This window comes from Macaca fascicularis, chromosome 9 (assembly GCF_037993035.2).
Source record: "Macaca fascicularis isolate 582-1 chromosome 9, T2T-MFA8v1.1".
NCBI lineage: Eukaryota > Metazoa > Chordata > Mammalia > Primates > Cercopithecidae > Macaca > Macaca fascicularis.
In genome coordinates this window covers 23,761,138-23,784,625 of record NC_088383.1, presented here as the reverse complement: position 1 = coordinate 23,784,625, position 23,488 = coordinate 23,761,138, and the positions used below count along the sequence as shown (strand labels likewise).

The 23,488-nt window shown below is 37.5% G+C and overlaps 1 protein-coding gene across 2 annotated transcripts in view; it reads right to left on the bottom strand.

Annotated features, from left to right (window-relative positions):
• ARMC3 (armadillo repeat containing 3) overlaps positions 1-23,488 on the bottom strand; it is a 115,922-nt gene that overhangs the window by 48,633 nt on the left and 43,801 nt on the right. For both annotated transcript variants that reach the window (XM_005564794.5, XM_005564795.5), the window contains exons 8-10: positions 22,588-22,771; positions 9,319-9,471; positions 9,110-9,215 (exon numbers count right to left, since the gene is read on the bottom strand). In XM_005564794.5, coding sequence (XP_005564851.1) covers positions 9,110-9,215; positions 9,319-9,471; positions 22,588-22,771 — 443 coding nt within the window. The remainder of the gene's footprint in view (positions 1-9,109; positions 9,216-9,318; positions 9,472-22,587; positions 22,772-23,488) is intronic.

Sequence of the window (23,488 nt, the reverse complement as noted above, 5' to 3'; positions counted from 1 at the left end):
GTGAGTAAGCACCGGGCCTTGGTTTCCTCATCTGCAAAATGGGCATGACGATAATATTCCTTCCCCCATAGGACCGCTCTGGGATTTAATGATATATTCCACTGAAGGACTTAGCTCAATACGTGGCCCATAACTACCAGCTTTCAACATCATCATCCTCCTCCTCTTAACATTCAGTGAGCCACAGGGGTAGAGAGTTTCAGATCATGTAAACGTAAGATCATATTGCAAAACGTGTGTGTGTGCAGGAAAATTTCATTTTCAGACAATTTTTAGCTAAACAGCCAAATCTCCTACACCTGCAGGGCTGGAGCTGGGGCAGTTTCCTCAGGAATCCTACTCAAGCCTTTCCACTCAAGTGTAATCAATGAGCGGTAAGGACCATTTCCAGAGTGAAGAAAAATCAAGAGAAATGATTAACATAAAAAGTCAAGGGTTGGTAAAAATAAACTTATATGGTTTAAGTATGCTTCAAAGTGAAAGGGGGGAATCACATAATATAAAGATTTCCTCTGAAAATCAGTAATGTTCGAAATGAAATCTGAAAGAGAGTACTAGCAACTTTAAAAAGAGGTTATGCAAATATCAGTCTCTGCGCTGTAGGTAATAAAAGTAGCATGGATAATTTTCTAATTGAACATTTTATGGGATTCATTTGGCCTCACAAAATCAGTAGCTAATCAAATTCAAACTGTTGGTTAAGGTCAGGTGGGCATCCACTGACATGAAATGGGGATGGGGAATCCACTTGTTCTATTGCAAAATTCAGCTTTTCATTCTGTGTTTTCCAAATTCAGTATGAATTTTCCAATCCAGTATAACCAATGTTTAGAATAAGATTCCATCGTCCCAGCTACTCCGGAGGCTGAGGCAGGAGAATGGCATGAAACCAGGATGCAGAGCTTGCAGTGAGCAGAGATCGCACCACTGCATTCCAGCCTGGGCGACAGAGTGACACTCCGTCTCAAAAAAAAAAAAAAAAAAAAAAAAAAAAAAAAAGATTCCATCAGACAGGGAGGAATCTAGGCTCTAAGGGGCAGAAATGAAAAGCATCCACTCAGTAAACTTGGACGGAAATAATGCAAGAATAATTCTCAGGTTTACCATGAGGACTTCTCCCATTTATTTTATCTATTAATTCCAGAGGATTTTTAAGGTAACATGCTAAATACGTTCTTCCAGAGGTCATCCTTAATACAAAACAAAACCTCCTAAAAAGGTATGAAATTAGCTATGTTATCTTGCAAGATACTCATATTGTGAGTATCCTAATTCAAATGATCTAGAATTTTGCAACAAAGTGATATAAATAAGAATGTAAAACAAAATCTATTACACAAAGTCAAGAGCAAAAAATCAACTCTAGAGTAACCATAATAGCAATGAGATTTCTTACGTTATGTTGTCCAAGAGTATTACATTTATCCTATCTGGTTATATAGCACAGAAGATGTCCAGCTACCGGTACAACGAATGCGTCAAAACATTTGTAAATGACTACACCTTAATAGGGGACAAAGTCAAACACAAGCATCTGTTAAACACACGTTTAGCAGTGGAATATTATCTCTAAAAGCACCATGTTGAAATGATTTTCAGATCGGAATCTTTTAAAAATGTTTTGAAAATATTATCTCAGGTACACTGGAGAGTGTTTCAAATTAAATTAACGTACGTTTCATTAAACTACAGAGCAGTCCTTCCATTACCTTTTTTGCCCCTCCCCCAACATCCTCCTAAATGGCCACTAGGGGTCAGTATGAAGACGCAGTTCCTTGCGTTGTTAGAAGGGAAAATGGAACTCTCTGAAAACGAAAAACCCTATGCAACAAAGACAATAGCTGTACAACCTCAGCAACATTAAGTGCAGCCTGTACATCAAGTCTACAACATGAACTTGCATTTTTCATGGGACTACGTTTTAATTTTGTAAATCACTGTGGATTATCTCTATGGCCAATGCTTCTTTAGTAAAAAGTATTCTAAATGACAGGACTACTTATGTAAGTGGGTCTGTGTAACTGGCCAAGAAGTGTGCTCTAAGAAGAGGGTGTTAATATTTGTTTTTCAAAGGGTGATGGGACACATGTCTAGCTATTTCATCTCTTCCTGTACAGGGATGGAGAAGGAAAAATGAAATTTGTGGTTTGTATTTTGCTAACTTTAAGAGATTTTCCCCCCTTCAAAATGGCCATCGTCATTCCCTGCACTCAGCCTTCGTTCCACCATGAAATATAGGCAATTCTAAGGAATAACCATTAGCCTAAAATCAATAGAATAAAAGAAATGGTAACAATAAATACACAAATACATTACCTTCCCGCCAACTTTACTGAATGGGAGAGAGATTTTTCAAAAGGTTTGAAAAGTGCGTTCTATTTCTGCTGGAGAAATTTAACATTCCAGGAAATCACTTCAGATCATGCCCCTCCCTGACAATACTGAAATGACTGATAAGGACTTTGGTCACTGTGAGTAAATGCAGCACTGATTTTTCTTGAAGCACTAGATGAAGTATTGACTTTTCTTGAAACCCTGTGTGAAGTTCTGTATGTGGCATATGTTCTAAAGTTTTCTCTACGAATTGCATGGCATTCTTGGGCATGATACTCCATGAATAATTCTAATAAGTATTAAAATTAGTCAATGCTTTATTTCTATGTTAGCGAAGAGAATGTTTAATACTGAGAATATAAAATGACAAGTCATCCATATATAACGAGGACATTCTAAGGTTTCCAAAGCGCTCAAATGCACATCCATATAATTTGGGGGCATTCTATCTGTTTGTGGAGTCCCTTTGGAGTGTACTGCTTACAATTTCATATTCCCTTGTGCGGTCCTGACCATAGGGAAAACAATAGCAAGACAGTTTCTGGGGAAGAGCTTTGTGTCTCTGGTATTGTAGAAGCTGGCAATGGGCCAGTAATCAATCAATTAATTTTTTTAGTCACCATCTATGTGCTAACATTTAGAACCTTCTTGGGTCACTGCTGTCATGGAAAGTCAAAAGGGGTACAAAAATTAAAAAATAAAAAGCAAAGAAATGGAAAGAAAAGGGTCTCTAAGATTTAGGGAAATAACTCAGTTCTTCGTGGGGATAACATGGAATAATTATGAAGAATCAAGGTTAATGTGATCTATATGTAAGCAAGGGACTTATGATCATGCATTTACTGTAACAAAACATCAGTTCTCACTTTTCTATAGGTATTAAAATAATTGTAGTTATTCCTGTTTATATTTTTATTTTGTTAATTGCATTTTATTTCCTAAGATAATTGCGTCTTTTGAAAACTAGCCAACATTTATACTAATCTTTATTAGTTCTGAATTATTCTAATTTTTTCATGGTTTACCAGTGGCCAAATTTAGTTAGCATTGCCAAAGGGAAGTGAAAAACACTGAACCCCTTTTCTTCTTGGAATAACTTAAACTCTAATTCTGATCAGATCCAACAGATGGCAGTGATGTTATAAATTAATAGTTTAAAACATTCTTTTAATATGTAGGGTCTGCTCCTCGGAGAATAATTCTCTCAGTACTTGCATAAATAATCTGGAACTTTGATATGATTAATTAGATAGAAGCATACAGGATAAATATAACATGAAATTTAACTGAAAATAATATTTCCTATGTCAAAAATAAACAGTTTTCTCATTTCCAAAAGGCATTACAAATTGATAACTGTCAAAGAGATTAGCAGTATACCAAGAAAGGCTATGTGTCCAAACCAACTAAATGGGTTACATTTTTCTATAAAATTCACTATTGCTTCTCGGTTTCCATTTTTATCTGTTCCTTTCTACGGGCATTGTTTTAGCCTTCTCACCTTTTATTTATTCACTTAAAAATAGTTTTACTTTGCTGTCTCCTTTCACTGCTAATAAGTGAATCTGGCTGTTCTTGTCTCCTTTTACTATGCCTTTATAAAAGGCATAGTTATTTTTATTCTTATTCATTGCCTTTTCATATTTTTACCCACTTTAAGTAATCTTTATTCTGTAGGTAATAAAGAATTAGAAGTATCAATAGAAGGCTCTTACAGGGAAGCCTCCACTGTTGCTTCTGTTTTCCAAGTTATATAAAAACAAAGAAAACAACCCTGATGATTGCTTTCTGTTTTAAGTAATGGCCATTATTGATTGACAACAGACTTTGTCAAATACAGTTTGTTTTCCTCACTGTCCTTTTACTGTTGGGGGTTTTGTTTTCTTTTTTTGTTTGTTTGTTTTTTGTTTTGTTTTGTTTTTAAAGATGGAGTCTCACTCTGTCACCCGGGATGGAGTGAAGTGGCGTGACCTCGGCTCACTGCAACCTCTGCCTACAGTGTTCAAGCGACTCTCATGCCTCAGCCTCCCAAGTAGCTGGGATTCCAGGTATGCACCACCACACCCGGCTAATTTTTGTATTTTTAGTAGAGACGGGGTTTCACTACGTTGGCCAGGCTGGTCTTGCACCCCTGACCTCAAGGGGTCCACCCGCCTTGGCTTTCCAAAGTGCTGGGATTACAGATGTGAACCACCTTTGCCTGGTCATTTTTTGGTTTTATTTTTGATGTAAGCCTATTTTCCTTCAAATACTTACTACAGGATGGACACTGTTCTAGATGCTTGGGATGCATCAGTGAATTAAATAGATGAAGGCTGCTCCCTTCATGGATGCTAGTGGTTGGTGTGTGTGGGGGGGTGGGGGCGGACGGTGCAGGGAGGTGGGTGGTACAGAAAATAAATGATGATAAGTGTACTAGGTGAGTTACCTGCTATGTTAGAAAATGATAAGAGTATGTGAAAAGGGCAGCAGGGAAGGAGTGTTGAGAATATGCATGTGTGGGGTGCTATCTTAAGCCGTGTGGTAATGCTAAGTCGCTTCACCAAGGTGACATTGTAACAGAGATGTAAACGGGGTGAGGGAGGGAACCACAGGCTGCCTGGGAAGAGATTTTCCAGGCAAGAGGGTGTCACTACAAAGACCTAAGGCAAAACACTCCTGGAAGCGGAATTGACTTCCAGGATATATTTTATGTCTGTTTTACTCTACAACATTAGCCCATTTGTAAGTAAAAGGATTCCTTTTGTTAATAACTTTTAAACTACCATCTCACATATCCATAACTCAAATACCTGGAAATTTCACATAACCACAACATGAGAATTATCTGTCGGGGTGGGGAATGGCCTCTGAGAAGCAAAAACGATGTACTTACAGAAGAGGCATCAGGCCCTCCTGTATGGCTTTTATGTAAAATTTGATAAAGCTGGTATCCAGGCTTTTCATAGACAGAAAGGATTTGAAAGGAACTCTGGCAGGGAGGAAGTTAGAGCTCTGCCAGTCAGATCCACTGATAGCAGCGAAAATGAAAAACTGACAGCTCTCAGAAGCTTGATAAGGAATCAGCAAAATGCATCAAAGGTCAAAGGAGCTGTCCCCCGAATTTATACCCAGTGAGTGGGACAAGCAGACCCCCTTCCCCGAGGGGCCGTGAGAATGCCGCCAAGGGTCACATGGCAGCCACTTAGTCAAAATGGCAACCATAACTTTCCCCACCAAAGTTCAATAACAGCGTAATTAGTTCAAAAGGCTGAGAGGGAGCTCAGTGCAGAGGCTCAAACCTGTAATCCCAGCAGTTTGGGACGCCAAGGTAGGAGGATTGCTTGAGCTCAGGAGTTTGAGAGACCAGCATGGGCAACATGGTAAGACCCCATCTCTAAAAAAAAAAAAAAAAAAAAGAAAAGAAAAGAAAAATTAACTGGGTGAGATGGTGCATGCCTGTAATCTCAGCTACTTGCAAGGCTGAGGCAGGAGGATCGCTAGAGCCTAGGAGATTTAGGCTGCAGTGAGCTACGATTGCACCATTGCACTTCAGCCTGAGCAATAGAGTGAGATCCTATCTGGAAAAAAAAAAAAAAAAAAAGAAGGTTGAGAGGGAAGGATTTTAGAAGATTTAAATTCAAACATCACAAATTTTTAAAAGTTTTTTTGGATTAAAATAGTAAATTTTTTAAAACCCACTAAACTTGAGTATCTAGGAAACCTCATTCATAAAGAATATCAAATAGGTAAGATCTTTTGGCATGAATTAAGGTGATGATCAGATTACTTTAATAAAGTTGAAAATCTTCTACATAGGGCTATGAATGGTCTGATTATTTATTTATGATTGCTACTAAAATTGCTCATCATCATACTATCTTATTACATTTGAGTGTATTGTTATGAGAAAGCAAGATGTGTGAAAATCTGAAATCAGATACATTAGACTATAAATTAATTTACATAAAGATTATAAAATTCAATTTTTGGATTATAAAAAGATTTTAATTAAAAAAGGCATTTGTTATTTTTACAAAAAGGGTTGCCACAAAGTACATTTCTCCTTCCCTGGGTTGATTATTTAATTTAGAAAATTTTGATCTACCCACAATTTTCCAAGCAAAAATCTATTACATAAAGGAAATTGCACCAACATTATATGTTACCATGACAACACCAGCGATTACTCAATGCATGAAATGAGCCTCCAATTCCAGAAGATGCCCTGAGTCTAAGAATTAGAGTTTAAAAATTCATTTTAGGCACATTAAGATATGCGTGTAGGAGAAGGGCTGTAGGAGAAGGGTTACATTTTAACATACACAAAATTGGTATTTGCAATGCTTACGTGCATTTTTAAAAATTAGGATAGCAATGATCAAATATTCAAAGAGCTACCAAGTGCACCTGGAGGAAGTTAACTCTGGATTCTTGCCTCCTATACTACTTATGTGTGACGGAAAAATAATTAGAAAATCTTGATTCCAACCACCCCAGCAGCAAAGCCACGATGCTTCCTGCGGAGATGATTGAATGGACAGCTACTAAAAGTGATGCCAGAAATACTCACCAATGCTGAGTTTAAGCTAACAATTTTTAAAAGACGATCTGAGTAGAAAATTATTTTATTAAAAATAGCCAATCACATTTGTTGTCACTTCCGTTATATTTGGCATTACTAATTAAACTCAAGGAGGCTTCTAGAAGGACTATGTGGCTTATTCGTGTTCATTCCTTTTGATTGACTCTAGAATCTTTTGCAACTTCAGTCTTCAGCATTTGGCATAAATCTGTCAAATTTGATTCCACATCCTCTTCAAAAGTATTCATCTTCAATATTTTTTTTAGCTCAGAAAATCCCAAGTAAAAATTATGCAGACCTCAAGGAACATTCAGAAAGCCACTTTCATTCATGTCCCATTTCCCTTACAAAACACAAAATTAAAAAAAAAAAAACAGAATGGACAGTATATAATAGGTTAAAGAAATAACTGCAATTAAAAATTTACAAAGAATAAAGTTAAATTATGTAAATAAAGTTGACAGTACTAGAGAAGTCAGGCATCATTTAGTCCTGACTGACCTTTCTATGGTAACAAAATGGAACTATGAGTTAGATGACAAAAATCTGTAAAACAGATAATTAAACTGAGAGAGCAAATCTGAAGGCAGCCCCTTTTAGAACTACTTCTATGATTTTATGTAAAATAAAACAAAAAATATAAGCTAGGCAAATTCACATCAAATCAAGACACCTATATGCTCTGGAGGCCTGTTAAAGTATTCTAGATCGTATACAAATCTAAATGGACTGGAGAGAGAAATAGTTTAGTGTCTCTGATAAGATTTTTTTGCACCACGCAACCATACTGGAAAAATCACTGAATATGCTATTTTCAAATTGCTACTTACAAGGACTCAATATTCCAGAAGTGTATGTGCTTTCATAGAGATAATGATGACCCTTAATTTAGGAAATTACTATGTCAAAGATTGTAGCTATTAAAGGAACACAGTTTTGTTTTGACACTTATGCATTTCTGTGATGTTTTTATCAGGCCGTTAGATTTGCAGTCATTCCATTAGGATCTTATAAAATATTTGTGTGGGAGAACAGAAAGGGAAAGAAAGGCTAAGAACTATTAAGTATGTGATGGAGGCCGAGGGAGATTTATTTCAAGTTAGAAAAGGATAATTTTAGCCACGATATCACAAAGCAATAATAAATGAAAGCTAACTAACATACCAAATGAGTTGGAGGGAAGGCAAATAATTATTTTATTTATGGAAGTTGTCTTCAAGAAATTCTTACTGTTTTATAAGGTGGTCTTTATCTCCTATAGAGGAAAGAACAGACTTTGGAGTCTGGCAGACCTGCATTGATTTCCAGCTCAGCTATTTTGATAAAAATGCATACCCAGGAAAATTAAGTAAGCTTGAAAAGTCTCAGTTTCCTCAACTGCTGGCAGATTATTCTGATAATTTTAAAAATGAGTATAAATTACATACCAGAGTGCTTGGGATACAGAAGGCATTCCTATTCCTTAACTTTTCTTCACAGTATTTGCTCAGAATATGCTTTGGTTTGTTTATTTGTTCGTTTGTTTGTTTGTTTGAAGTGGAGCCTCGCTCTGTGGCCCAGGCTGGAGTGCAATGGCACGATCTCGGCTCACTGCCACCTCCACGTCCCGAGTTCAAGCGATTCTCCTGCCTCAGCCTCCTCAATAGCTGGGATTACAGGCGCCTGCCACCATGCCCAGCTAATTTTTTGTATTTTTAGTACAGACAGGGCTTCACCATGTTGGCCAGGCTAGTCTTGAACTCCCGACCTCAAATGATCCACCCGGCTCAGTCTCCCAAAGTGCTGAGATTACAGGTGTGAGCCACTGACCTTTTAAATGTTTCTATATTATCTAATGTTTATACCCTTTTAAGATGGATCTTTAAGCATTTTTCCAGATTTATCAAATGCTCATCCGATCTTGTCTTTCACATTTCCAGCATTATTCAGTCTTATTTGTAGAAGCTTCTGCAAGAGTCCTCCTGGTCCCTGAAATCAAATGGCCTGCACATTTTCCCAACAAACTCAGAAACAGTTAAGATTTTGTAATATTTGTGGAAAACAGGCCCATCTGATGATTCTATTTTCATAAGGGATTCTGAAGAATAACCCCAAGATAGATCATCTAAAGCAATTCACAGACTATCGTGAAAGTCAATAATTTAGCATGAGAACATCTTGAACTGTGAATTGTTCCACAAGTCAGTGTTGGGTGAGGATCTCTGAACTTACTTTGCGTTAGCAGGGTTGCAAGTGGTTAGGTTTGCCAGGGCTAGAGCTGCCGCTTCCCGTACCTCTTCATTGTCACTTTTTAGCAACTGAATTAACTGTGGAATCCCTACAGAAAGAGAAAGGTAAAAAATGTGACTTTTAAAATGCCCATGTGCACTAGAATATGGTAACCTAAAAATGCTCAAAAGAGTTGTTTCCAGTTGGCTTACCCTGATTATTGAAAAAATCTTTGCTGCCTGAATTCTCACACATTGCTGAAATAGCTTGGGAAGCAGCAATTTTAGTTCCATCGTTTTCCGAACCCAAAAGGGCTACAAGGCACTTTTCAACCTCTTGTTCGTGAAAAAGTTTTCTATTTTCAGCTTTCATACACCAAAGAGAAAAAAAAAATCAGAATTTTAATGCAAAAACTGTGAAGTATTATTACTTTTCCATCCAAAGTCTAATAGGAATTCAAACCATTTGCTAGTTTTAGTACCAGAGTCTAAACTAGACAAAATCTACAACGACTTAACTTTAGAATACACTAATTATGCAAAATGAATCACGGATTTTTTTCCTATTCCCTTGTATGAGATCAATATTAGGGCCAAGGAAATTCTATACTAGGAAAAAGGCAAGTTTTTGGATTTAGAAAGCACTGATTTAACACCCGTCATGTGCCTGACCTGGTACTCAGTGTTCACACAGGCTATTTGTTCACTAAGGACAAAATCCAGTTTATTTGATGGTTCTTTTAAATGTAAAACCCAATATTGGAAGAATGCCTAAGATGTGCAAACTGGTGAGCTGGATGCTTACAACCTTCAGGAGAAGAGCAGAGGAGAGAAGAAAGTAAAAATGAGTTGTAAAGTATGATCCAAGTCTTAAGAAATTTACAGTCTTATATCAAAATACAACCATCATTTTTTTCTCAAACGACAATACATACTTAAGTAGCAAACATTAAAATAATTATTTAATTTCCAGCACTTTGGGAGGCCGAGGCAGGCGGATCACGAGGTCAGGAGATTGAGACCACCCTGGCTAACACGGTGAACACCGTCTCTACTAAAAAATACAAAAACGTAGCCAGTCGTGGTGGTGGGCGCCTGTAGTCCCAGCTACTCGGGAGGCTGAGGCAGGAGAATGGCGTGAACCCGCAAGGCAGAGCTTGCAGTGAGCCGAGATCGCACCACTACACTCCAGCCTGGGTGACAGAGCAAGACTCTGTCTCAAAAAATAATAATAATTATTATTATATTTAATTAAATAAAGTTATGTCTAAGTACATACCATTATATTCATCCCATTTAAAACACTAAGTTTGAAACCAAAGTATTTTTAATGCTCTTTTGTTCCCTAAACATTGTTTTCTCTTGGCTTCGTTTGATTTTTTAATAAATAACAATCTTATTACTATACTAATTTAAATACTGCATTAAGCTAAATGAGAACATTAAAATAATTTTTTGTTTTGTGTTCTATTAGTTCTAATTTTTTAATGTTCTAGCTGATTCTAAAGAAGTTCCTCTTTATTAAAGTATGTTCTAGAAAAAATATATTAAATCAAACTGTTTTGATGAAATAAAGAGTACCAGAGACTAGTATAAAAAGAAACAACCTACAAATAATTCCTTGCTAAATAATTTGTTTCCTTCAAAAAATTGTCATTGACTTGATTATTTATGAGTACCCTTTGTAAAGTTTATAAAATTAACCTTTATAAATTCTATTTTTGTGATTAAAATGGAAGAATGTGTGATATGCACTCAAGATATATAAAAGAATATTCTATTAGAATAAGAATCTTTGCAAAAAATGCGGATAATAATTTAGATTACAATATTTACATGTAGAACTGGTTCATTACTTACAGGTATGTTAATTAACTTGGTTTTTTTTCAGAAATATTTTCAGAAATTAACATCAGTTAGGTTTCCATTGTAAAGTTATTATTTATCCCTTCCTTCAATGATGACTCAAAAAAACCATCCTTTTTCACAGAAGCAGTATCACATTTAGATGGCAGCATATTTGCAAATACTTTTGGCCTTTGTTCACCTGATACACAAATATATATTAAGCAATCTGGCAATAACTGGAATAGGCTAACTTATTAACGCTCCTGCTCATTCACTTTAAACCAATCATGAACCATATCCTGTAGTCCTATCATTTTAATCTCTTGGTTCCTTCCTTTCATTTACCATTAGAATTCAGGCAGGCCATAACTATTTTTCATAAAAAAGTTTCAGTTAATACTTAACTCTAAAGTATGTGGCTCCGAAAATGTTTTAAATATACACAGTTCTTACCAATTTTCTCTGAATAAGTAATATCCAAAACTTTTCCAGAGTCTCTGACCTAAAATGCTTAGATTTCTCATTAAGATTTCCCCGATGGCTCTAAACCAAATTTTCTAAATAAAACCGTCTCAGCATGGATTCTATCAGGAAAATTGGCCAAAATGATTAATTTGAAAAAACGAACTTTGGAGTATGTAGTTGTTGCATTCAGAAAACAGTATATTTACAATTATTGAAAAGATTTTAAAAAATAATCTAAATAGATACTGAGGGCAATTAGTTTCTCAACCTTGCTGGGAGTGTTCTCAAAATGCAGCTGTGTTCACTAAACCTTAAAAATGCTGACTGCAGCGTGGCTATAATAGATTTAAAAGATGAATTAACATATTAACTAAATACTTTCCTTGAATTGCTACACCAAGAAGTATTTGTGTTTTAATTGCACAGATCATAAAGATGGCAAGATATTTATGCTACTAGTAGCATAATGTTCTTTAAAAATAATGTTTGTTCAGTATCCCTAAAATAAAACGCATAACGTTTTCTTACTGGAAACAAATCCCTATGTAATGATGCTTTCCTTCATCCATTCTCAGAAGTTGCTATTGTGCCACTTTTGCTCCTGCTGAGATGTTAATGCCAGTTCATAAACCTCATGGCAACACGGTAATTAACACCTTCCTCCTACTGGTACCAGGTCAAAGGCATATTGATTTGGGCTTTCCACAGTTGAGATGCATGTTAAAACTTTACTCAACAAACGAAACTTAAATAAAGTGTGTTTACGGGTTTGGATATTTCAATTGTGTTTCTGACATACAATGACAATGCATGACCTTGTCTAAAAAAATATTCTTATGATGATGGAAAGTAAAAATAAGTATATAAATTGCTATTGATAGTTACATTGTTTTAATAACAGAATACGGAGCAATTTTGTCAAAATCTACGTATAAATGGAGTTTTCTAACTGTGGGAAATTTTTTAAACTTCTTCATGATTATATGCTTTCAATACAAGAATATTAGGAGATAGCTTTCTTATTCATTGTTAAGTTTTTAAGAGTTTGCCACTGTGACTAATTTAAAATAAGACATGTCTAGTTAAGCTGGCTGGGTCTAGCAGATAGAGGTCAAGGCAGGCAAGAGTTGATATACAAAGTAGACAAATGATAAGGTTTGGCTGTGTCCCCAAACAAATCTCATCTTCAATTGTAGTTCTTATAATCCCCACATATTGTGGGAGGGACCAGGTGGAGATAATTGAATCACGTGGGGCAGTTTCCTCCATCCTGTTCTCCTGATGGTGAGTTAGTTCTCACGAGAGCTGATGGTTTTATAAGGGGCTTCCCCGCCACTTTGCTGGGCATTCAGTCTTTCTCCTGCCGTCCTGCAAAGAGGTGCTTACTGCCATGATTGTCAGTTTCCCGAGGCCTCCCCAGCCCACAGAACTGTGAGTCAATTAAGCCTTTTTCCTTTATAAATTACCCAGTCTCAACTATTTCTTCATAGCAGTGTAAGAACAGACTAATACAACAAGAAATACAGGTAACACCTGAGAAGATGGCAGAATCTAGAATCCAGGCAGGAGGAAGAGGTGGGTATGGTAGATCTGGCTAGATAATAAGAGTTAAGAGGTAAATAAGTCAACCAAAATACAGAATAATTAGGCAGTGAAAAAGATTTAACCTATCTTCCAGCACTGGCCTCAAAGATACTAGTTCTGCCCTAATATTGTGTTCTGGTCAGAAGTAGGCAGTACTGCCCAAAAATGTCATGGCTAAGGCAGATCAGAGTCCTTGGGGGGAAATTCTGCTTCTGGAATGGACAGATTTTCTCAAAACCCTGCACTTCCAATCAGAAGAGCATTCACTTGTAATAATTTATTGGGATATGTGAACAGAGAGAAAGTTTGAATCTTCGTGGAATCATCTATCTTTCTAGAGGTTCCAAGAATCAAGCTTTCAGACCAGATATCTCCTAGGCTATAAGAAAATTAAACCACTTCTGCATTCACTGAATTTGAAGACCCACCTGGCATACTTTTTCAGTTTTTGTAGAGTTGCCAATGATGAAAACAATTTAAGAAGGAGGCTATGTGAGAAGGGATGGAGGAAGATTACCAGTTAAATAAGTTGAATTATAAAATGGAAGTTTTCATAGTAATAGAGGAAACCTGCAAGACCACAGTGAAGGAGCCCGACTGTAATACAGATGGGCAGTTGGTTGAATGATGTTAAGGTAGAGCTGGGAAATGGAGGTTCTGCTCAGCAATGGAAGTTAACTTTTGTGCTGTGCTTGCGTAGTATTCCAATGAGGGTCAGGTTACTTTAGTTCACGCACAGGTTGTTGCTTTAATCTACCATGGTGGGAACAGGTGAAGGTCTGGTGTGAGAAAACTGGTAGCAGATGTAGAGCAGAGTGGGCTATACTAGGTTAAAGCAAGAGGAAGCAGGTTTTTTAATTTCTTAAGGACATAAAGAGAAACAAGTTATTTTATTGACACCTTGAAAATTAACAGAATTAGAAAATTCGAGATTTCCTCTAAATCTAGCCATTTGAAGAACATGGATGCCAATAGGTCAAAACAGCATTTCCCAAACCAGAATCCAGACAAAAGGCCCAAACCAGAGCAAATGAGTACAAAATTATGGTCTAACAAAGTTATACAATCCAGAGCACAAGGGAGAGTATCTGAGGAAGAACAAATTGATAACCAATGGCCATGTGCTTGTGTAAAACAGAAGAATCTCTAATGCCAAGTGGGGCTGTCTGGATTTGATCCTGCTTATTCTAGCTCAAGCATTATTAACCTGGGGTCCATGGATTCAGAAGACAGGTGGGCTTCAGGCAGTCCATGAACTCCCTGCAATTATATGCAGAATGTAGTGTATTTCTACATTTTCGGAAAGTTACTCTTTGTTCAGATTCTCAAACTTAACACTCCCCAAAGTGGAGTGTGGGCAGTATAGTTGGATGTGCTTGGAAGCTGTCAGAAGTACAAGCAGGAATTCAGAAGACAGGTCAGAATTAGAAACAGATTTGGGATTCATAAGCAAATAAGGAGGCAGCTGAAACATTAGTCATAAGCGAGAGTGCTCAGGGAGATTTTCAAGAGAACAAGACAGAAAACAGAAGGCAAGTTTAGTATTGAACTAAGCTGAGGAAACTGGTAAAGGTGAAGGTTGGTCTGGTAATTTGGAAAACAGAGAGGCGGGTGGTTTGGAAACCAAGGGATAAAGGAGTTTACAGGAAGAGGGGGCAATCAACAGTGTGGATTCCCACCCAGAGGTCAAGTTAAAAAGGACTGAAAATGCCTCTGCAGGATTTAGGAGTTAAGAGGTCAATGTCAAATTCTACAAGGACTATTTTGGCAGAATGGTGGAAACAGAAGTCAGGTGCAGCAGGTGAAATGATGGAGATGAGCTGAGGAGATGGGGCTATTGAAAATGGACTGATATGTCAAAGAGGTTGATAAGAAAAGGAGAAAAGGAGGACCCTGGGGCAAGGGCAAGAGAGAAAGAAACACATTTCCACAAGTCACCCAGGCCACAGACAATGAAGGGCCCCTTAGAAAGCTGTGAACTTCTATCACCTTCTTCTTATATAAACCAGTGGGATCAGGAGAAGATAGAACTCTGGTGTTGCAATACTGCATTATGGAAAAGTCTCCTCGTCATCCAAAATTGGGCTAAAGGAGTCCATTGCCCTCTCAATGGATGGGAAGACAGGCAAAGGGCACCCTGTAGGCTTCATCTATTCATTAAAACCAGGCCAAGGCAGAGTCCTCTGCATTCCATGACGAGCCTTAAAAACCAAAATTATGAAACACTGCATAGAAAGGAGAACAGAGATGGTCTAAAAATAAGTATTCATGGGGAAAAAAGATTAAGTGAAACAAAAACAAGAATCCAAAGTATAATGGAAAAAACTAGCTTCCTGAATTAAGGGAAAAAACCGTGACTCCGGAGATCAAAAGTCTTGCCTGGGTAGTAGAGTGGAGAGGGGGAGTTAGACATATTTTGGCAAAAATTTCAAACTCAGGATAAAAAATTCTACCTTAATATAGAAAAAAAATCATATATGCAAAACTAATGGAAATCAGGCTTGAACACAACAAAAGCAAGCTTCACTGATATGTTTTTTGTTTTTCTGAGATGGAGTTGCACTGTTGTTGCCCAGGCTGGAGTGCGATGGTGTGACCTCGGCTCACTGCAACCTCTGCCTCCCGGGTTCAAGCGATTCTCCTGCCTCAGCCTCCCAAGTAGCTGGGATTATGGGCACGCACCACTATGCCCGGCTAATTTTTTTGTATTTTTAGTAGAGATGGGTTTCGTCATGTTGGGGCCAGGCTGGTCTCAAACTCCTGACCTCAGGTGATCCACCTGCCTCGGCCTCCAAAAGTGCCGGGATTACAGGTATGAGCCACCATGCCCAGCATCACTTCTATAGATATTTAAGCAGAAATATTATGATGCAGCAATTCCAAACCCAGTTAAATTGTCATGTATGTTTGAAGGCAACAAACCTATTCACAGGTAAGGTAAAGTCTCAAAGCATATCACTATTGGATATATCTTTAAAAAAATTAACTGTGTATAAAAAAATTTTAACTGAAAAATCTACTCTGGTTAATTTGAGAAATGAATCAAATAAAATCATAAGGACAGGTAAGCTTTATTATGAGAAATTGACAGCACACACTGAAACAGATTCAATATGTATATAACTCTAAATGACAAATGTGGTTAAAATGGAATGTAATGACAAAGTGAGTCTTAAAAAAGAGAGACTTTGGCCAGGTGTGGTGGCTCATGCCTGTAATCCCAGCACTTTGGGAGGCCGGGTGGATTAGTTGAGGTCAGGGGTTCAAGACCAGCCTGTCCAACATGGTGAAACACTGTCTCTACTAAAAATACAAAAATTAGATAAGCATGATGGCACGCACCTATAATCCCAGCTACTTGGGAGGCTGGGGCAAGAGAATCACTTGAACCCAGGAGGTGGAGGTTGCAGTGACTCCAGAGATCACTCCACTGCACTCCAGTCTGGGCAACAGAGTGAGATTCAGTCTCAAAAAAAAAAAAAAAAAAAAAAAAAAAAAAAAAAAAAAAAAAAAAAAGCTTATTAGAGAGGGGAATCTATAACCTCTTACTGATCTTAGAAACATCAGAAAGGGAAAGAATTGTGGAAGCAAAATTGCTAAATATCTAAAATAACTATAGTAACTTTATCTTTAAAATAACTATTTATGAAAGTTTTTAAAATCTATACAAAGAAATGAACAGCATAGAAAAATAAGCAGAAAGCATAAAACATAAAACATGATGTCAGAAATAAGGGCAAATATAGTAGCTATAAAAATCTATTTCTTTGCCTTGCCTTTTGGACCTAGTGGTAGTGAAGGTTTCCCAATATTGCTAATCTCTGGGGACCTCATCATCTCTTGCTTATTCCCTTAACCGTAATTATACTTGTGAAAGTAGTTCCTTTGTTTGTCTTTTTTAAAACCATCAGGAGTGTCTAGAATTTTTTTTCTGCCAAGACCACGTTTGATAATACATGGTAATCTTAATATCAAATTAGGATCAAAAGCTAAAGAGCAATAAAAGTGAGATTAAAAAATCAGTAGTGGATATAAAACATAAAGCAAAGTTATTTAATATAAAATTACAAGACAAAGACCGATCACAATGGCTCACACCTGTAATCCCAGCACTTTGGGAGGCCGAGGTGGGCGGATCATGAGGTCAGGAGATCGAGACCATCCTGGCTAACATGGTGAAACCCCGTCTCTACTAAAAATACAAAATATTAGCCGGGCTTGGTGGCAGGTGCCTGTAGTCCCAGCTACTAGGGAGGCTGAAGCAGCAGAATGGCGAGAACCCGGGAGGCAGAGCTTGCAGTGAGCCAAGATCACCACACCGCACTCTAGCCTGGGCGACAAGAGAAAATTACAAGAGAAAATAAAAATAATATAGTGGGAAACTTCCAACATACTACTCTTCATCTGTGATAGATCATGTAGCTAAAAAAAGAATAAGGATAAAACTGTACAATATAATTTATAAAATTGAACTAAAAGATAATCAAACTCTGCTTTCTACAGGAAATATATCTTTTTGTCTACTCAGAAAATATTTATTCATTGCATCCATTGTTTATCCTTATCTTCTGGAACAACACTTCGCATATAGCATGCATATGATAAATGTTTATTTAAATAGTAAGCAGAGTATGCCTTTCCAAGATTTAATAGAACACTTGTACAAATTGATCCTATACCAGGCCTCAAAGAAAATGCAATACTAGTCCAAAGCAAAGTTTGCATTTTTAACTATAAATGAAAAATGTTAGGATGTATTGTTATTATTATTATTACTATTATTAAGGGTCTTGCTCAGTTACCCAGACTGGAGTGCAGTAGCATGATCACATCTCACTGCAGCCTCAAACCCCTGGGCTCAAGTGATCTTCCTTCCTCAGCCTCCCAAGTAGCTGGGACTACAGATGCACAACACCATGCATGGCTCATTTTTTAAGAATTTTGTGTAGAGATGGGGGGTCTTGCTCTGTTGCCTAGGCTGGTCTTGAACTCCTGGTGTCAAGTGATCTTCTCACCTCAAACCCCCAAAGTGCTAGGATTACAGGTGTGAGCCACCATGCCCAGCTCCAAAATGCTACAAACTAAAATGAGGGACTTTGAGCTCTGGGTCCTGACTGAGAAAGATGATCTGGGGGCTCCCTGCAGGTCCTTCCCTCAAAGCATTGGCCCAATATGCTAATGTGGTTAAGAGACTAAAATACTTGCTGCATAAGACTGAAATGGAAAATAATGATAAATTAACCTATCTATAGTAATATAAAATGATGGTGCATACTTATAGCTTTCATAATACTTATCAACACATTTCAAGGAGGGTATAATAAACAAGAGGAAGTCCAGAAGAGGTAAGAGAATGATCCCAGGATGGCCTGAGGACATGTGTGGAGAGAGATTAAACAAGATCTGAATTCTTCGGTCTGAAAGAGTGATGTTTGAAGGGAACATAATACAATCACAGATGACATACATGAAGTAAATACAGTTAGTCATTAGATTCTAACATAAAGACTGAGGAGACACAACTTGAAACTGGAATGTAGTTATTTTAGAACTAACATAAGGAAGTAGAATCAGAAAACATTAAGTGCCAGAAAGGATTTAAAGACCATCTGCTTGAATTCCTTTGTATTACAAGTAAAGAACCAATTTCAACAAATGATGCTAGGAAAAATTTATATCTACATGAAAAAGGATGAACTGGGACCATAATTTTATACCCTATATAAAAATAAACTCAATGTATCAAGACCTAAATGTAAGAGCCACAACTACAAAACTCCTAGAAGAAAACATAGGGCAAAAGCTTTATGATATTTGGTAATGAGTTATTGGATACGACACCAACAGCAAACAGCATAGGCAATGAAATAGATACATTGGATTGCATCACAATTTAAAACTTTTGTGCATCAAAGCACACAATCAACAGAGTGAAAAGGCAACCCATAGAATGGGAGAAACTATTTTCAAATAATATCTGATAAGGGGTTAATATCCAGAATATATGAAGAACTTGTGTAACTCAGCATCAAGAAAACAACTCGATCAAAAAATGGGAGAAGGACTTGGATATCTCCAAAGAAGATATGCAAGTGGCCAATAAGCACACAAAAAAGATGCTCGAAGTTGCTCATCATTAGGGACATGCAAATAAAAAGCACAATGAGACAGCACCTCACACCCATTAGAATGGCTACTATCAACAAACAGAAAATAACAAGTGTTGGCCAGGATGTGGAGAAATTGGAACTCTTGTGCATTGGTTATGGGAATATAAAATGGTACAGCTGCTACAGAAAAAGATATGGCAGTTTCTCAAAAAAATTAAAAATAGAAAACAGGTGTGGTGGCTCACACCTGTAATCCTAGCACTTTGGGAGGCTGAGGCAGGTGGATTGCCTGAGGTCAGGAGTTCGAGACCAGCTTGGCTCACATGGTGAAACCATGTCTCTACTACAAATACAAAAATTAGCTAGGTGTGGTGGTGTGCACCTGTAGTCCCAGCTCCTCAGGAGACTGAGGCAGGAGAATCGCTTGAAGCCAGGAGGTGGAGGTTGCAGTGAGCTGAGATCACACCATTGCACTCCAGCCTAGGTGACAGAGTGAGACTGTCTCCAAAAAAAAAAAAACCTAAAAATATAATTACCATATGACTCAGTAACTCCACTTCTAGGTACATATCCAAAAGAATTGAAATCAGGGACTCAAAGAGGTATCTGTACACCCACATTCTTAGCAACATTATTCATGTTAACCAAAAGGCAGATGCAACCAACTGTCCATCCAGGGTTGAAAGGATAAACAACCTTTTGTTTGTGGTCTTTACAGACAATGGAATATTCTTCGGCCTTAAGGGAGGAAATTGTGATAAATGCTACAACATGAATGAACCTTGAGGACATCATGCTAAGTGCAGTGCATTTGCAAAAGGACAAATGCTGTATGATTCCACATATATGAGGGATCTAGAGTCATCAAATTCATAGAGACGAAGAATAGTGATTGCCAGGAGTCTGCATGAAGAAGGAGTAGGAATTATTGTTTAATTGGTGTACTTTTAGTTTTGCTAAATGAAAAGATTTCTATGGATGGACAGCACCACAAAAATGTGAATACATTTAATGCCACTGAACTCTACACTTAAAAATGATGAAGATGGTAAATTTCATATTTGTATTTCACCACAATTTAAAAAACAAGAATAGGATTGATTCCTTTTCTTCAAGCAAAACCGCTCCACTTCTTGGGTTCTCCATTCCTGTGAGTGGCACCATTTTACTTGCAGCTGTCTAAGCCAGAAACCTGGCCTCATCCTTAGTGTAGCCTTCTTCCTTTTTCAACTAACATAGTCATTCAAAAATACTCACACATGTGCCGGTGGTTCTCCTTGCAAAGTGCCTCGAGCCAATCCCGAACACCACATCTCTGTTTCCGGGCACCTTCACATCTCACCCAGGTTACTACAGCAACCCCCTTTTGGTCTTCTGTGTCTGGTGCTAAACATTTCCAATCTCTTCTCCACTTTGCAACATGAGTTCTCTTAAGTGAAAATCTGTGATGTTCCCTCCCTTCTCTGAGTAACTTCAATGGCTCTTTGTTTCCATTAAAAAAAAGTCCAAAATCCTTAACTGGGCTAATAATGTCCGTGAGCACTGGGCTCCTCACTACATGCATAGCCTGAGTGTTCCGTGTTCTGTGGCATTCTGGTCATTAGCCATTCTGAAAGCTTTCGGTTCTGGAACTTACCATGTTGTCCCTCCTCTGGCTTTTATACACAGTGGTCTTTCTCAGAACCACTTCTCATCCTCCATCCCGTCTGAACCTTCTTTGACCAGACAATTTATCTTACTTACTCTAGGTCCTAGCTTGTTAATCACTGATTTCAGGAATATTTTTCTGATCCAGATCTGTGCCAGGAGCCTTCCTGGGTGATCCTGTGTTTCCATCATTAATCACTTTGAACACTGCATTGTGATTGCCTGTTTACTTTCCTGTTCTGGGTGAGGGCTCAATAAGAAATCATGAGTAAATGAATATATACATTGTTCTGGAGAAGTTGTAGCTCACCCAAAATCACTTAAGTAGGTCATTACAACGCCAGTAGTGGAACTAGTACTAGAACTCTAGTACCAGGAACTCTGTCCAGCATACTTTCCAGTACTATGGCACATGATGGGTAGGCATCGTCAAACTTCCACCTCAAAATGAGTAAGAACAGACTTAGAATGACCCAGCCACATTTGATACATATAAATACTCTCCAAAGAGATGCTGTGATATGCAAACATTTTAGGTGTGACTTTGTCCATGTCTCCCCATTTTACTTCTCTTTGGGTCTCAATTAGCTAAGGACTGGGATAGAAGGAAAAGAGAACTGACCAGCTATGATAATGCCTAAGTTCCATTTGATAGAATACTGGATAAACCAACTTTTGCCAATATTAAAAAACCTTGATTTCATAACCAGTCTCTCAAATAGGCATTTATATTGTAACTCATGAGGCCCCTCTATGCACACTACATACTGGACAGTGAAATCTTGCTTACTGCATTAAAGCTTTGCCTTGAAGAAATCCAGTGTGTGCTGAAAAGGAAGTGTTTCCCATAGTATACACATAGATAGATATACAGATGTGAGTATATATGTTTAGATATAAATCACTTAAAATAGTCAATGCTGTCATCATTTATAAAAGTAGTGGTGCAGAAGGGGAAAAATAAAATCACATCTTTTATTAGATAAAAGACTCCAAATACACATAAATTAAAACTATAATTTCATCTTCTGTACTTGTGATGTAATTAATCTCTCATATTTTACAGTTTTATGTCAACTTGTCACTGAAATGCAAATTGTATTATGTATATAGTATGAGCATATTGTTTTTCACAGCTATGTAACATGGTGCTACTAGACTCCAGCTGAAACTTGGAAATTACTTTATAGATATCGTTGTGAATGGGGATTTCTTCAATGCTTTCAGGTTCACAAACAATACATACATTCTGTATAATTCCAAATTCAAGCAAAATAAAGGCTTAAGACTTAATATAGAAATGAATTGTTTTTTGAAAAATAGGATAATGAAATCATATTGAGTTCTTCATATCCCTGACAAATCTCTAACTCATTGGAACTGAGATGAGTTTGGACTTAAGTAGTAAATATAGCACTATTCTCAAATGGTTTTTTAAAAGCAGACAAATACTCTAGGGTTTGTTAGTACTAATCAAAATTGAGACAAGAGGAATTATATATGCTTTGTTTATATAAAATAAGACATGGCAGGGTGCGGTGGCTCATGCTTGTAACTCAGTCAAAGTGGGCAGATTGCTTGAACCCAGGAGTTCTAGAGTAGCCTGAGCAACATAGTGAAACCATGTCTCTACAAAAAATACAATTAGCCAGGCATGGTGGTGCACGCCTGTAGTTCCAGCTACTAGGAAGGCTGAGGTGGCAGAATCACTTGCAACCTGGGGAGCTTGAGGCTGCAGTGAGCTGTGATCATGCCACTGCTCTCCAGCCTGAGCAATAGAGCGAGACCCTGTCTCAAAATAAATAAAATAAAATAAAATGAGACATACGATCATAAGCTGCTTTAGTAATGGCTTTTGCTGCATTCTTCTGAATATCAGGAATTGTAGAGTTTTCTGCAAATGACAGGAGCTTTTTAAGACCCCCTGTCTGCTGAATCTGCACCATAGTATCCATGTCTTCAAGGCAATTGGCTATCACTGCAAGTGCTTCTATATGAAGGTCATTCAATTCCTAATAATAAAAGCAAATACAACTTTAGAAAGTTGTACTAAAAGAAAGGTACATTTCCCAAATTTGACTACAAGAGGAAATACAGTCAGTCAGAACACAATGTAATGAATTTTGTTGTGACAGAGGCCCCAGGGAACAGGAGTTCTGCTTATCAAAGTAACATCACTCTTCTTGGCCATGTGCCCTGTCTTTTCTCCTTTCTCTTACTCCAAAATGTGTTATGGATAAAAAGTAATGCTAGGGAGGAAACTTCCAGAAATGGTAGCCAATGAAGTTGCTCATACAGTCTTCCACAAAAAACAATTTTGAAATCTGGAGAAAACATTTTTTTAAAAGCAAGACAGAAGCTGATGAAAATATATACTTCAAAATAATTTGTGACTGTAAGAGAAGTATTGCGAGTGTGTGGCCGTCTTGCCTGAGGAAATCTACTGAATCCCCACAGCTATAGAAAACTGCAGTTTTACCTAAATAGCTAGAAATGTAAAGGGGAAATCCCAAAAGTGAGAAATATTCGGAAGGATAATCCACCATCATGAAGGGAAGGAACTCACTTTCACAGCAAATACATTGTGGCCAATGTTCATGGAATTTACTGGTTTTACCATGTTGCCCACCATCCTGAAGCAGCTGGCTTGATAGAATGGCCTTTTGAAGACTCAGTTCCAGCACCAGCTAGTTGGCAATACCTTGCAGGGCTTGGGCAGGGTTCTCCAG